General features: G+C 35.8%; 1 protein-coding gene across 2 annotated transcripts in view; it reads left to right on the top strand.

Annotated features, from left to right (window-relative positions):
• The window catches only part of LOC139959718 (eukaryotic translation initiation factor 3 subunit L-like), a 99,144-nt gene that overhangs the window by 72,060 nt on the left and 11,371 nt on the right, over positions 1–15,713 (top strand). For both annotated transcript variants that reach the window (XM_071957534.1, XM_071957535.1), the window contains one exon: positions 4,923–5,003. In XM_071957534.1, the coding sequence (XP_071813635.1) occupies positions 4,923–5,003 (81 nt within the window). The remainder of the gene's footprint in view (positions 1–4,922; positions 5,004–15,713) is intronic.

Genomic DNA, 15,713 nt, shown 5'->3' with positions numbered 1-15,713 from the left:
ACTTATTGAGGAGAAGAAATAAAAACAGACAAAATAAAACTACAATACACGTAAAACAGCCTCAGGAACAAAAACACATGATATAGCAAAGACCATGAAGAATATGTAACGAGGAGGAGGCTAAGAAAGAAAGTATTGGGACTTATTGAGGAGAAGAAATAAAAACAGACAAAATAAAACTACAATACACGTAAAACAGCCTCAGGAACAAAAACACATGATATAGCAAAGACCATGAAGAATATGTAACGAGGAGGAGGCTGATAAAGAAAGTATAGGGACTTATTGAGGAGAAGAAATAAAAACAGACAGAATAAAACTACAATACATGTAAAACAGCATCAGGAACAGAAACACATGATATAGCAAAGACGATGAAGAATATGTAACGAGGAGGAGGCTAAGAAAGAAAGTATAGGGACTTATTGAGGAGAAGAAATAAAAACAGACAAAATAAAACTACAATACATGTAAAACAGCATCAGGAACAGAAACACATGATATAGCAAAGACCATGTAGAATATGTAACGAGGAGGAGGCTAAGAAAGAAAGTATTGGGACTTATTGAGGAGAAGAAATAAAAACAGACAAAATAAAACTACAATACACGTAAAACAGCCTCAGGAACAAAAACACATGATATAGCAAAGACCATGAAGAATATGTAACGAGGAGGAGGCTGATAAAGAAAGTATAGGGACTTATTGAGGAGAAGAAATAAAAACAGACAGAATAAAACTACAATACATGTAAAACAGCATCAGGAACAGAAACACATGATATAGCAAAGACGATGAAGAATATGTAACGAGGAGGAGGCTAAGAAAGAAAGTATAGGGACTTATTGAGGAGAAGAAATAAAAACAGACAAAATAAAACTACAATACATGTAAAACAGCATCAGGAACAGAAACACATGATATAGCAAAGACCATGTAGAATATGTAACGAGGAGGAGGCTAAGAAAGAAAGTATTGGGACTTATTGAGGAGAAGAAATAAAAACAGACAAAATAAAACTACAATACACGTAAAACAGCATCAGGAACAGAAACACATGATATAGCAAAGACGATGAAGAATATGTAACGAGGAGGAGGCTAAGAAAGAAAGTATTGGGACTTATTGAGTAGAAAAAAAAAACAGACAGAATAAAACTACAATACACGTAAAACAGCATCAGGAACAGAAACACATGATATAGCAAAGACTATGAAGAATATGTAACGAGGAGGAGACTAAGAAAGAAAGTATAGAGACTTATTGAGGAGAAGAAATAAAAACAGACAAAATAAAACTACAATACATGTTAAACAGCCTCAGGAACAGAAACACATGATATAGCAAAGACTATGAAAAATATGTAACGAGGAGGAGGCTAAGAAAGAAAGTATAGGGACTTATTGAGGAGAAGAAATAAAAACAGACAGAATAAAACTAAAATACATGTAAAACAGCCTCAGGAACAGAAACACATGATATAGCAAAGACCATGTAGAATATGTAACGAGGAGGAGGCTAAGAAAGAAAGTATAGGGACTTATTGAGGAGAAGAAATAAAAACAGACAAAATAACAACAAAAATTTGGAGCAATCCAAATAAGCAGCAAAAATAGTACAAAAAATAAATAAAAGAAAGATAAACATAGGAATGAATGATGGTTTCTTGAATAATAGAATCATGTAAGTGAAACCATGTTATATGAACAATTATGATTATTTTTTAAATAAGTCAGCAAATTATCATAATAAGGATGTAGCTCTAATATAATTTTAACAGCACATCCGTTTGTTGCTCTTCAATTCTGTTAATGTTTACTTGAGAACATGATGTCAATATAAGAGGTGTCAATAACATAGAAGATTATAACCTACTCATGTTGTTACGCCAGTATTCTTATTAATACGGCTGTTGCTGGAATCAATGACGTTTTCCCCAAGTCGGTTTGAGTCCACTTTGACCCTTGGCAGTATCTAGATAATTGTTTGGTTTCCAGTTGATTACCGTCCATGAACATTTGCAAAGTGTTTTCTTTAGATCTATCTCTTCATCAAGGTCTGCTTTGAACCTATAATCCCACTTTTTGTTTTGTCAAGAGTTGTTTATCTGTTTGTTCTCATTACAGGATGTCCTTAACAAATGAAAACTTTCGTTTCATTTCATAGAACTTTTTGTTTACCAAGTGCATGTATGGAAATTAGTGTGATCAACATTCATATTAGCAGATCATTGAAGATACAGATCTGAAAGTAAATGTGAGATATGTTAGCAGAGTCCCAGTAATGTACACACATAGTGTGGTTTTACACAGAACCAATCATTTATTCCTATAAATACTCAATGAATGAAAATACTCCATATTGCTTTATAAATATTTGCTTTTATGGTTTGTGTGGATAGATCTTCGTCATTAGTATAGTATCAACCACAAAGTCAGTGATTTTTTTTACCTCAGGCTCATCCCTGATACATAGAAGTAGTTATTGACTGCTAGTGCAACAGGCATGATTCACATTGTAGGGCTCATGCTTGATAAACTTTACATTGACAAAGGTACATTCTTCTTTGTAACAGACACATTTAAAGAGGCAGTGTCACCTCAATATGCACTGATTACTACAGTATGTACCGAGGTAGTTATTGACTGCTAGTGCAACAGGCATGATTCACATTGAAGGGCTCATGCTTGATACACTCTACATTGACAAGGTACATTCTTATTTGTAACAGACACATTTAAAGAGGCAGTGTCACCTCAATATGCACTGATTACTACAGTATGTAGAGGTAGTTATTGACTGCTAGTGCAACAGGCATGATTCACATTGAAGGGCTCATGCTTGATACACTCTACATTGACAAGGTACATTCTTCTTTGTAACAGACACATTTAAAGAGGCAGTGTCACCTCAATGTGAAAATACAGACTGTCCTGCATTAGAAATATTCCCAATTTCCCAATATGAAAGTTAATTAGAACATGTTTGGTCTCTGATAAGAAAAGGATGAATATTTTGTTTGCATTTTGGATTAAGATACAGTAAATTATAATAAATACTGTATTATATTAATGCAACTTTCAGCCTTGACTATTCAGGGCTAAACAAGAACCCATGGGGAGCCTTGTGGTACAGTATATATGAATTTATTAAGTTATTGGTGGCAAATTACTGACAACTTAATTTACTGCAGAATCATTCAAGCTGTGAAGCATTCAAGCTGTGAAGAAATCACATATTGACACTCTTACAATAGTTATGAAGAGTAAGACACCCAAGTACTGCAGCTGGCAATAAACAACACACATCTACAACAACATAGAGATGGTATCCGATGGTACTGCGGGTGAAACGATCGGCTAGCTTCTATCCCTTACACCGAAGGATCAATCAGAAACTAGAAATAACTTTTGATTCATTTATGTTGTCTTTCAAGAGTTTTTCAGATTATTAAAGAAAACCATAAAAAGTGATCAAATACATTCACCCCCTCACATTGCTAATGTGATTAATTGTTCTAGAGATGTAGCCATGGGCTGATTAATAATTTAATATTTCATCATAATCTTGCTGATCTGAATTTGCATCACTAAATATCCCTTTTAAAGAGAGGAAACCATCTTTATCGAATTCCTTGTCACTTTCAATGTTAGTTTCAAATCCATCAGATGTTCAAAGTTAATATTATTTGTGCATTCCTTAAGGGTTTACTTCAAAAGGGGAATATACTGTATATTCCCTGGTACATAATTATCGTCATGAAGGAGTAATTGTCAGTAAAATGCAAGTCACAATTGGAATTTGTTTCCTTCAAACAATGAACACAATCTTTCTTTTCTTTTGGTTTTAACATTTGACAATGGTGAAAATGCTACCTTCTTATTTGGCCAGAAGGACAAATATAGGATACATAACATAGGAGTAATAAAAAGAATGAATTAGTCAAAGCAAAACCAGAATATACTAAATCAATCAATCAATTAATTAGTGAGACTAAAGAGGTCTGGTAATATGGTTGGGTAAATTCTCAGCCTCAAATGGTTTAAGGGCATCCTTATACAATTTGGTGTTCTATATCCAGCGAGCTTGTGTCATTACTGTAACTCAGTGATATATGAAGGCTAGGGTATGGTTTTTTAAAACAAGTAATAAAGGCATCTTCTTTAGGGGCTGGGAGTGAGAAAAGATGTTTTCAGACAAGGTTTGCTTTCTAGTTGTTGAGACAAATAGGAGTGTTGTTGTGAATGTATTTGTGTCAGGATTGAGGTGATGGTATCAAATATTTATAAAATTAATGAAACGTAACACAAGAGTAGGCATTTTCATCCTACTATCTGATCTAGAAACCTCTGGTGTCATTAGCTTAAATTTTGTTATGTGGCTAAAGCTCTCAGTTTACAAGAATCAGCCTCTGCTTTGTGAAAGGTTGTTAATAAAAATGTGCAGTTACTTAGCACTGCAATACACAACCAGGCTAGAAGAGAGAATTTAATGTGTTATAATCTGCCACTACTTGACAACAGTCTGGGCAATGGTAGTCATTCTGAAAGATATGGTTGCACTCAAATGGTCCTCATTTTCAACTTAGGTTGATTTGTATACTACTGACTTGGAAGTTGGAACCCATGAAATTTATTCAAATATTGCACAACACTTTTGCTATTGTTACAGTTGTTGCAATGTCTTCATCAATAGCAAGGAAATTTTGGAAAGGAGATTTGTGACAAATTTAAGCTTAGAAGGAAAGTGCACTACATTAGTAATAATAAGTGACAAACATACATGTGTTCAATGTAGCCTAACAGGAAGAATGATATTGAATCATGTATTCCTTACCATGTTTATTATTAAGAGACTAGCAAGTTAGAATGTCATTAATTGCAAGGTTTATCTCAGTTTTCATATATTTTTCATTATTCCAGGAAATGGTGCACATAGCAGACACTAAAGTAGCAAGGCGCTACGGAGAATTCTTCATCCAGCAAATCCACAAGTTTTCAGAGGTATGTATAAAAAAGTGGAAAACTTGATTCCTTTCAAGAAGGAGTAGGTGTTTATGGTTCACTGGTAAACATAAGAAAAATGATACACAAAGGCTTCTGGGGAACTACATTTGTAGTTGTGGTCTGCAAAGCATTAAGCTACATAAAGTCCAGTCTCTTGAATTGACTGCCTTGACTGTTTAAAGGATCATTGTAACTTAAAAATATAAAGTGTTATAGAAATCCAAGCTGGACTAATTGCAGGGTGCTTTAAAATGCATAGCTGGAGTCGAAAAAAATGTCTTTTTGGGGGGCTAAAATACTAAAGTATGTTAGTACGGAAACAGTACTGTAGTTCATGTTTAAGTCTAAAAAGAGACAGTAATTTAGAGAAATTTGATGTCAAAGTTAGCAGATTCTCACTGACCAGAAAGGTGAAGCGTAAAAGCTCATGAACGTACAGGTCACCGTGTGACATCATTCTGCAGTGTGTACCACGAACGCGAAACAATAAAAATGGACTTTCCACATACTTCTCGTAAGAAAGTGAACCTTTTATTAACTTCACTCTTCCAATAAACATGCAGCTATGAGAGAAAGAAATGGTTGTTAGAATCGTTCACACATTTGTGAACTCATTTTGGGTAGAAATTCTTCAATCAAAAGTAAATTATGTTTAAAAAACTGCCTCACATCTGGTCATATTTCGTAAGATTCATTGCTATGATGAGCCACTATACATACTGTGCCGTACGATATCAAGGTCTTGCCGCAAATGCCTACCTTGTGAAATATGTTCACATCTCGGGTATTTATTGATTTGGAGTTGTAATTAATCATGTTTGCAGCTAGTTTCCAGTCAGTAGATGCAATATTAATCGAATCCACAAAATATAATGCTTTTGTTGTGTCTCAGTCTCGCTGCCATAGTAAATCGTTCAGAAAGTCACAACTCCACAAGAGCAGATACACAAGTGAATGGAACACCACGGTAAAAAACACGCATGATAGATTCCATATTCCATAAACTAGTTTCAAAGTTAAACAAATGTGAAAACTTTTACCATCTCAGTACAATATATACATGCATACAATAAATATCGTCCGTACGTGTTAGTGTGCGTAGTGTTCGTGTTGTTGGTTCTGCTAAAGAGAACTAAGTCCCGCAGGGCATATTGTATAGCAGGGCACAACCTCTCTTTTGTAACATGATCTTTTTCCTACACCTATGGGGTAAATCACGGCTGAAGATAAAAAATTGAGTATGCACATTAGAATAACAAGGCAATTGTGGCTAATGAGTTTAGGCATATATAAAAAAAATTTAGGGAGACTACCTTTAGAGGGCCTCTGCATAGACTATACTGCCTCTACGTGTTTGCCTGCAGGCGGTGGGAAGTCCCTTACAAAATTAATCCAAAACCTGTGACGTTTATCGTCGGTTTGATGACTTGGGAATCGTAAAGAAACTTAAATTTAGGTTTTCTGAAGTGTTTTTGCAACCTACTACACAATTCGTTGGCATTTTGATACTAACAGTATGACAGAGTGTCGTATAGGCCTTTTGTTAGGTCTGAAGTGAATAGCGTGATCAAAATTGTTCCTCAACCGACTCGGCACAAGTACGTCACTGGGTGACCTGCAGTCACGTGAGCGCTTAGAAAGTTTTGCGAAAAGAGCAAATTCCTTGTCCAAAAGTGCTAGGTTTGATCAAGTTTTACCGAGTCCCATAAGAAAATAACACAATGTGCCATACATCAATGGAAAGGTACAAGTGTAAAGATTTGATGTAACATACATTAGAACGGATTAGAGGATGTCGATAAATCACCAGCTATGCATTTTAACCTTCTTCAACATCACAAAATTTAATTTTGTACCTTAAAAACTTTACTTTACATATATATGTCATAGCTTGAGATCAGGCCTGTATTACTGAGCAACATATGCTACATAATTTGGAGCTCAAGATTTCCATTCAGAATTGACTCCTATCTTCTGAAGTTAAGCACAACGTCACATCTACCAACATTGTTTCTCAGTTTATCGCTTTAAATGTACAGATCCTCTTTAATGAATGATCACCTCTTTACTATGTCATATATGTTAATGGGCTTCTCTGCCTCTCAAATATACATAGTGTCTCAGCTATCCACAAACTCCTATCTTTATCTTCTAGCTGTGATTGATGAGACTAAGAGAGTGATGACATCATGAATGTACCCTTTGAATGTTTTCTTAATAAACTGCCTCAAGTTTGCTGTTATTTCATGCTTTGCAACTGCATTAGAGTAGATCTATAAAGTCTGGGTTTGTTTTATCACATCCAAGAAAAGGGGTTAAGTTCACATCAAGTTGAGAATGCATATTACATATATGATGAAGTATACTGTACAACAGACTCACCCCTCCGAGTGGTGATCAACTCTCTTTGTGAGTACAAGAATCTCATGCATTAGACTAGTGAACTCCTGTATTTGGTAGCACAGGAATCTCACCCCTCAGATTGGTGAATTCCTTTGTCAGTGGGTACAGGAATCTCACCCCTCGGAGTGTTGAACAACTCTCTTTGTGAGTACAAGAATCTCATGCATTAGACTAGTGAACTCCTGTGTTTGGTAGCACAGGAATCTCACCCCTCAGATTGGTGAATTCCTTTGTCAGTGGGTACAGGAATCTCACCCCTCGGAGTGTTGAACAACTCTCTTTGTGAGTACAAGAATCTCATGCATTAGACTAGTGAACTCCTGTGTTTGGTAGCACAGGAATCTCACCCCTCAGATTGGTGAATTCCTTTGTCAGTGGGTACAGGAATCTCACCCCTCGGAGTGTTGAACAACTCTCTTTGTGAGTACAAGAATCTCATGCATTAGACTGGTGAACTCCTGTGTTTGTTGGTGCATAGGAAGCTTGTCCTTGGTGAACTCATATGAGTAGACAAACCTCAAGCCTTAGATTGGTGAACTCCTTTGTCTGTGGGTACAGGAATCTCACCCCTGTGTCTGTGGGCACAGAAATCTCACCCCTGAGATTGGTGGACTCATTTGCCTGTGGGTACAGGAATCTCAGCCCTTTGTCAGTGGGTACAGGAATCTCACCCCTGTGTCTGTGGATACAGGAATCTCACCCCTCAGATTGGTGAACTCCTTTGCTTGTGGGTACAAGAATCTCACCCCTGTGTCTGTGGGTACAGGAATCTCACCCCTCAGAGTAGTGCACTTCTGTGTTTGTGAGTAAAGTAGGCTCTACCCCTCAGATGGCTAATTTTTGTTTTGGTGAACATAGTTTGGTCAAATTCAGTTCAGTTTAGTTTTATGAGCGGGGGCTTTATAGGTCTTCAATGAAACATACCTGGCATCCAGGTAAAGAAATCTGCTTCAGAGAGGTCATATTCTTGCTTTTATCTGCACTTTAATGTTCTTATCACTTTTCATCCTCTGAGCTTCAAGGGGTCAACAGGTTATCTCTAAATGGTGCAAACAAAAAAATTGTCTCAATGGGTCAACAGGTTATCTCAAATGGTCTCAAAATTTGCCATTTTTTCTGTGATTTATACTTGATGACCTTTGCTTTGGCAGAAGTTGTGAAAATATTTCACATGTATAAAAAAATGCCATGTAGAGCTCTCATTGATAACAATTTGCTACCTCAAAATTGGAAAAAGAAAATGTCCTCTTATTCATACATCTATGTGTCTATATTTCACATAGGAAGACTGTTCTTTCTGGATATTTAAACATTTGGAATAAAAAAACAAGTTAATGTAAAATCCTTTAATACCAGGTAATGAAATGGTTGCTGCCCACAAGGGAGTGCTACAAATTGATAAGAGCTGGAAATCTTCACTGTGTTCTCTCTTAATTCTTGGACAAATTTAACTCACTTGCTTTACATTAGTCAGATACAGTAGTAATTTTGAAGTTTGAGCACATTGTAAGGCAAGGATGCACAAAACCAACTGGCTTTCTGGTTGGTTGTTGTTTTTTCCTTCTATTTTTGTTTCTTTGTTTTTGTAAAGCTGGTGTACAAACATAATTAAAAAGGTGTTCACTTCAAGCTAGTGATTTTTAAGTCTGGTTTCATTCTAGCTGAAGTTGACTAAAATGCAAAAAAAAGTGAAAATATTCTGAAGTGATAGCTTGGGATGAGAGGACAGTTATCCAAATAATTTGGAGAAAAACCAAGAAATGTCAGTGATTCCTCTTTCTAACTTTTTGCTTGAAATTCACTTTGAGGGAATATCTGAATGTGGTGACAGCACCCAGGTGTGCATGGGGATGGTATTTTCCACCAATTTTAATCTTGTTCCCCCATCCCTATTTGTTTCGTTTGCCTCATGAATAAATGTATCCATTTCAAGAAACCACACACACACAGTCCTATACACAATGCTTACATGATTGTTTAAAAACTTATTTTGTTTTCATCACCTGGAAGTCACACGGTTCTACCTTTCTTTCAAGTTGTTCCATGCAACTTGCCGAGACTCTATCAAACTTGCATGTATGTACAGTACATGTACAAATTCAGACCATTTCGCCTTACTAGAAAGTTACTACAAAGTTCATTTGACCATGCATTGTACTTTGGAAACCCCAGTGAAATCTGCGAAAGCCAAACGGGGAATGAAGCCCATCACACTTGTACGTTGTATTGCTACATGATTTATGAGCATTTGAACATATAAAACTGACCGGTTTTTAAGTTATGCAATTTTGTCGTTTATTGCCTCATTATTGGATAAATACCCATTTGTAGATCTATAAAGACTTCATAAGTAGTTGAGAGCATTAGCTTTCTGCTAGTATCGTGCATATGAAGAACTGATGAAGGGCAACTTGTCAGTAGGAATGTTAAGCACATAAAATTGCAAAGGCACAGTACTAATTAGCTCTTGCATACATCTATGATCAGGCTAGGGAGTGATTAGTTTTGACATTTCATGTTTGAAATACTTTTGTTTTTCAGCTATATGGTCAATTCCATGATAAGGTCAACATCATACCAAAAAATTTAAAATCATTGTACATTAAAATTGTATAAGTTTCCAATAAATAGAATACTTGTAGTTACTAAAAATAATTTTTTCACCCCCGAAACATCATTTGTTTGATTATGGGGTCAGTTATAACAAATGGTTCCCGTTGTAACCAAATTATGAAAAATGCAGTGAAATTTCATTTTGTGCAGATTTGTACATAGTAATCATAGATATCATCAGTTTTTTGGACTAATTATATTTGCTATAGCATAGTGCTCACTTAATAGCTTCAATTTTTTTTCGACATCAAGGCATTAGACAATAGTGGTGAATTGAAAACACCCTCCATTTACTGTCGCGCGAGTCACAAAATTTACTGTTTTTTTTTTTTTTCTCCTTGCCTGCACAATAGTTTTACCCCAAATAATGAATATCAAGTCTTCACATAGATACCAAAAGGATTACTGAATTTTCCTTTCCAGAAGATATTCAAATTTTGCGGAAAATCACCCTTTATGAATGTCACGCGAGTCACGTCACGCGAGTCACGTCAAATCAAGATAGTGTTTCTACCTATTTACTGTGTGTTGGACTAATTATATTTGCTATGGCATAGTGCTCACTTAATAGCTTCAATTTTATTTTGATATCAAGGCATTAGACAACAGTGGTAAATAGAAAACAGTAAACACCCTCGATTTACTGTCACAGAGTCACAAAATTTACTGTGTTTGCTTTTTTTCTCCTTGCCTGCACAATAGTTTTACTCCAAAATAATGAATATCAAGTCTTCACATAGATACCAAAAGGATTACTGAATTTTCCTTTTCAGAAGATATTCAAATTTTGCAGAAAATCACCCTTTATGAATGTCACGCGAGTCACGTCACGCGAGTCACGTCAAATCAAGATAGTGTTTCTACCTATTTTCTGTGTGAAAATTACAGGGATGTTATCTAGTTTGATGAATGAATCACTGATTAAAGATATCATATGCATTCCCCTTTAATTAGGCAACTTGAATAATATGGGCACACATAATGCAACTAATTATCATAATTTCAATTGAAATATCAGAATTTAAAATCATGAATATTTATTCGCAATATAATGCCTATTTTATCACCACATTTGGAAAGTTAGCACATGTCATTGATTTTTTAGTATTATACTAAAACATAATCTACATTTGTATCTGGCAATGCCATGTGCTATGACTTGACAACCTTAAGGTCTTAACTGCTCAATCATTCCCACAATCCTATGAGCAAATGTATCTTCTCAAATATTACACTTTTGGTTTATTCAAATATGACAAATGAGAATGGTAATTTGAATCACATTTTGATAGATCTGTTTCTTCTATTACTTTCAAATGAGTGACTTCAACAGACTAAATATTGTTATAAATATTAATTGACAAAATATATTGCCTGAACAACTGTACTACCCGTACAGTAGACTGTCTGCAGTCATGAAGGTAACTCCGGGACATTAATATCATCTGGACATTCCCAAGGGAAGTACCTTTTGGACACTTTCTAGACCAATGAATGTTATATTTCACTATGCAAGATCTGTACCCTCAATTCACTACTGCATTTGGTCTAGAACTATCCGAAAAGTGAACTTGTCACGCGAGTCACGTTTTCTTGTCACGCGAGTCACAATACATCTTCATCGTTATTTTCATGCGTTACAACTTTTTTTCAAAGTTGCATAGCAATTGAGGTAGAGGTATTTTTCAACTTCGGTATGATTATAAAAAGTGATTGGAAAATTTTTAATAAGACATAAGAAATCGAACATTTGTGTGTGCATTCTGATTTTTGCTAATAGTAACTGTCACGCGAGTCACGTTTAGTTTTTCGCAAATTTCACCCCCAATACTTGAGGTATAAATATTTTTTCTCTACTGTTGTAAGGATTAAGGCGTACATTCACTGCTACATTAATGCTTTTCTCCCAGGTAATTTCTTTATTTGTTAAATGATATCAAATAGAGAGGAATTTGAGTAAAAATGTCATGCGAGTCACCATGGAATTGACCATATAATACATGTCATTGGGATTATTAGGCCTGCTGAACTGAACACACATAGTTATTGCTATGTAATACATGTCATTGGGATTATTAGGCCTGCTGAGCAAAACACACATAGTTATTGACATGTCTATGGGCTAATTAGACATACTGAGCAAAAACACACATAGGTATGTTATGTAATACATATCATTGGGCTAATTAGGCCTGCTGAGCAAAAACACTCATAGTTACTGCTATGTAATACATGTCATTGGGATTATTAGGCCTACTGAGCCTAACACACATAGTTATGTTCTTGTCCCTACAGTATGTCGTCGGAGATGGTAGACTATGCTTTCAGCTTTGCCCTCTTTAATTAGTTCGTTCAGTTTATTGTTCTTTTCACAGTTAAACAGTTATATATTTAGTGGTATTTGTGTACAATGTTACATGTAGAGAAGGAAGTGTATTAAGGCAGTTGCGCCTTCACAAGCTCTAGCAGCTTGAATCTGGGCTATTGTATTGGCAGACAATGCACAGACCTGTGCTAATAAGCACAACTTCCAGATGAACATCTTGGGAGCCTTGGCAAATGCGTGATGCCCCTCTTGTTCCGCAAGATTCTCGAGCAGATTAACTTAGTTCAAGAGATCTTGTATCTAACAAGTTGGCTCTTAACCCTCACACAATACGGTAACAGCCATCTGTTCAATATCATTGTGTGAATCAAGATTGTCTGAGATACCACATCAAACTTCTTCAAGGCTCTGATTAGAATTGCTGTCAATTCACTGTCCCTAGAGCTCACAATAGTTATGCAGACTTAGTATTATACTATTGCTGTATGTTGTGCATCATCGCTGGTAATACTACAGTATTGGAAAGCAAAGCACTTTTAAGATCTCTTGGATGTGGAGGATCTGTCTGGATCTGTGAGATACATCAATAATTTATCAGACAAACAGCTTTCATTGCCAGTATTGTTTAATGCATAAAATGAATGCTATCTAAACCTGTGAATCGCAAAACATGGTCAAAACATCTTCATCACTAACTTGACACCCTGAAGCTATCAATAGTGCATGATAGTTATAGCAAATTATGAAAGTTTAATTATCGACTTGATTAATGAATCAATGCATACTTGTCAGTCTCATCAGAAATGAGTTAGCTCTGAAGACTGCTAATCTACTGAGAGTTAAAAATCAAGTTATATGCAAGTGAGAATGGATTTGGATTGAGCAAAGGCTGTGTTTTTAGACTTGAGTATAAACAACCTTCACTTGTAGTTGTTGCATTTCTTTATTAAAGGGAATGTTTGGCATTAAACCATTTTAAACATCTCTTGATGGTAGTACAGTATCTATAAACAGTTCTGTCACTAAGAAACAGGTCATGTGTATCATTAACTGTGGCATTAGTGTATTAACGACAGTGTGAACACAAAAGGTTCCGTCTATAAGAGTTATAATAATTATGTGATTCACATCTCTTTCTCTAAAGTGCATAGAATTTTTAAACATTGTACTACTTGAAAGCATACAGTAGTCTAGAAATACAAGATGCCTCATATGAGCTAAATGACATAAAGTATTAAACATTTAGTATTCTGAAAAAGGAGATATGGTAATTAGGGTCTTGTTTGGAATGAGATTTGTACTTTGCAGTCAATGGTGTGTGTGTTTGTGCATGTAACACATTGGTTGTGAAAATTTCTCTAAAAGATGAGATTGGATCAATCTCAAACTTGGTTTGTTTATGCCTCATATTGAGTTCAAGGGGCTTTTATTTTTATGCGGAGGTCAAAGGTCATTAAGTTCAGGAGTGGCCAAAATGGTCAAACCTTCTAATTACGATAAATCATGCAGAGAAACTGGTTGATTTCTTGATTTGAATAAGTAGGCACCATAGTGAGTAAGACAAGCCTCTTCTTAATATCGGAGGTCAAAGGTCATTTCAGCCAAGCATAGTTGGAAATGTTAAATCATTATCAACATAATGTCTCAAAAAGGGAAACTGAGATTTGATTTTCTAAGTCAGGACTCTATCCTTTGATGTCCAACATTAAGTAGATGTTTTTTGTGAAGGTAAATTTGAGGTCATCAGAATTTAAAATCTGAAATCTTTGTTATTGCAGACTCTCAAGAAGGAAAACTTGCATGGCCATCATGTACTGTATCCTTGTATGCAGTTTCCCAATATTGAGTAGACAAAGACATTTGTTCTTTAGTGGAGGTCAATGACTGTCATTTGAGGTCAATATAATCAAAATGTGAAGCCCTTGCAAACACAATTATCTGAAGAAGGGAAACTGGGTTGAATCTCATACTTGATAAAAGGATGCCCCATGTTGAGTAAGTGAATCCCATTAGGATTCCACATGAAATTGATTATGTACATCAATAGTCACGTCATCTCCCCGTGCAACATCTATGCTTCCGGCCATTCTGTTATTTATCAAGGTATTTGGGTCAGATCCAAAACCTCTGCCAATGTTATGGACGGAATTCACAGAGATAAAGTCCCATCAAAAATAGTGTGAGAGTTAGTATTTGGTAAGGTATGCATGATTGATCTAAGTTGGGATACCTCTACCATATAACGGAAAAAAAATAATTGGGTAGTGCAATATTAGTCTGAATATGCAAATTAGGTGTTCGTTATGGACGGAATCAGAAAAATGATCGATATCCACCAACCTTCATAGTGGGTCAAAACTCTGTGAAGTGTTCAGGATTTCAAAGTATCAGGTACTTTTCATCACAGGCCTGGTACCTTAGCTTTATCATACTCCCACTCATAATCTTCAATGTACCTCCATTAACCCACTACCCCAAACCAAAATTCTGTGTTATGGACGGAATGTACAACGTTATGGACGGAAGGTTTTGTCCTGATTTAGGATCAACTGTTGCATTGTGAAGTGTGTGTTATAAGTTAATACTTATGGCCAATATGTGTAATAATATCAAATAAAATTGAATTTATTATAAGAAGGGAAAGAGCTAGTCCTGAAATAGGAATTGTTATGGACGGAATGTTATGGACGGAAAGTACTGAATTAGCCTGAAATGAATTGCTATAGCACATGAAAAGTGTCACTCTTGCTGAAGGTACTCATCAGGTGGCTTTCAGCACTATAAGCAAAGGCTGTCAGTACTTTTCCCATTTGTTTTTTTCACTTTTGTGGATTCACCTCCTTCAAACAATGCCAATGCAATCAAAGTTTCGCCAGTCTGCAAAGCTTGTATGAAAGAAAACAACACATGCAATTAAAACTGTGGACATGGGAGGCCTGTATGGTTGAACAGTCATGAAAATTTGAAATAGACTTTTCAATCTCAACAAAATACATCGATTCATATTTGTCAAAATTTTTCGTCACCATCACGGCTCACAATCTCTTTGAAACTTGTCCCTAATATATATTCAACCACCTTTGTTGCAATTCCCACTTTGCTACTTGAAATTAGGAGGACAGGCTGTTCCAGTTTCCCCATGATCATTCCTAGTGGGATATTTGTCTCAGGTGATGGCCAGAAGAAAGTATTGGTAGGGCCCTTAGGGTGTAGGAAGGAGACATAGATATCATTACTGTCAACTGATATTTGGTCCACCTTTTCCAACCACCAGTCTCCTTCATACAAAAAAACCACGTTGCATAAGGATGACAACTTGGATTTATAAGGGTCATTCCGTGTCAAATCAAGAATGGCTGTTGCTG

This window comes from Apostichopus japonicus, chromosome 19 (assembly GCF_037975245.1).
Source record: "Apostichopus japonicus isolate 1M-3 chromosome 19, ASM3797524v1, whole genome shotgun sequence".
Classification (NCBI taxonomy): Eukaryota; Metazoa; Echinodermata; class Holothuroidea; order Aspidochirotida; family Stichopodidae; genus Apostichopus; species Apostichopus japonicus.
Note: the sequence above shows the minus strand (reverse complement) of the source record. Positions and strands in the feature narration are given on the sequence as shown.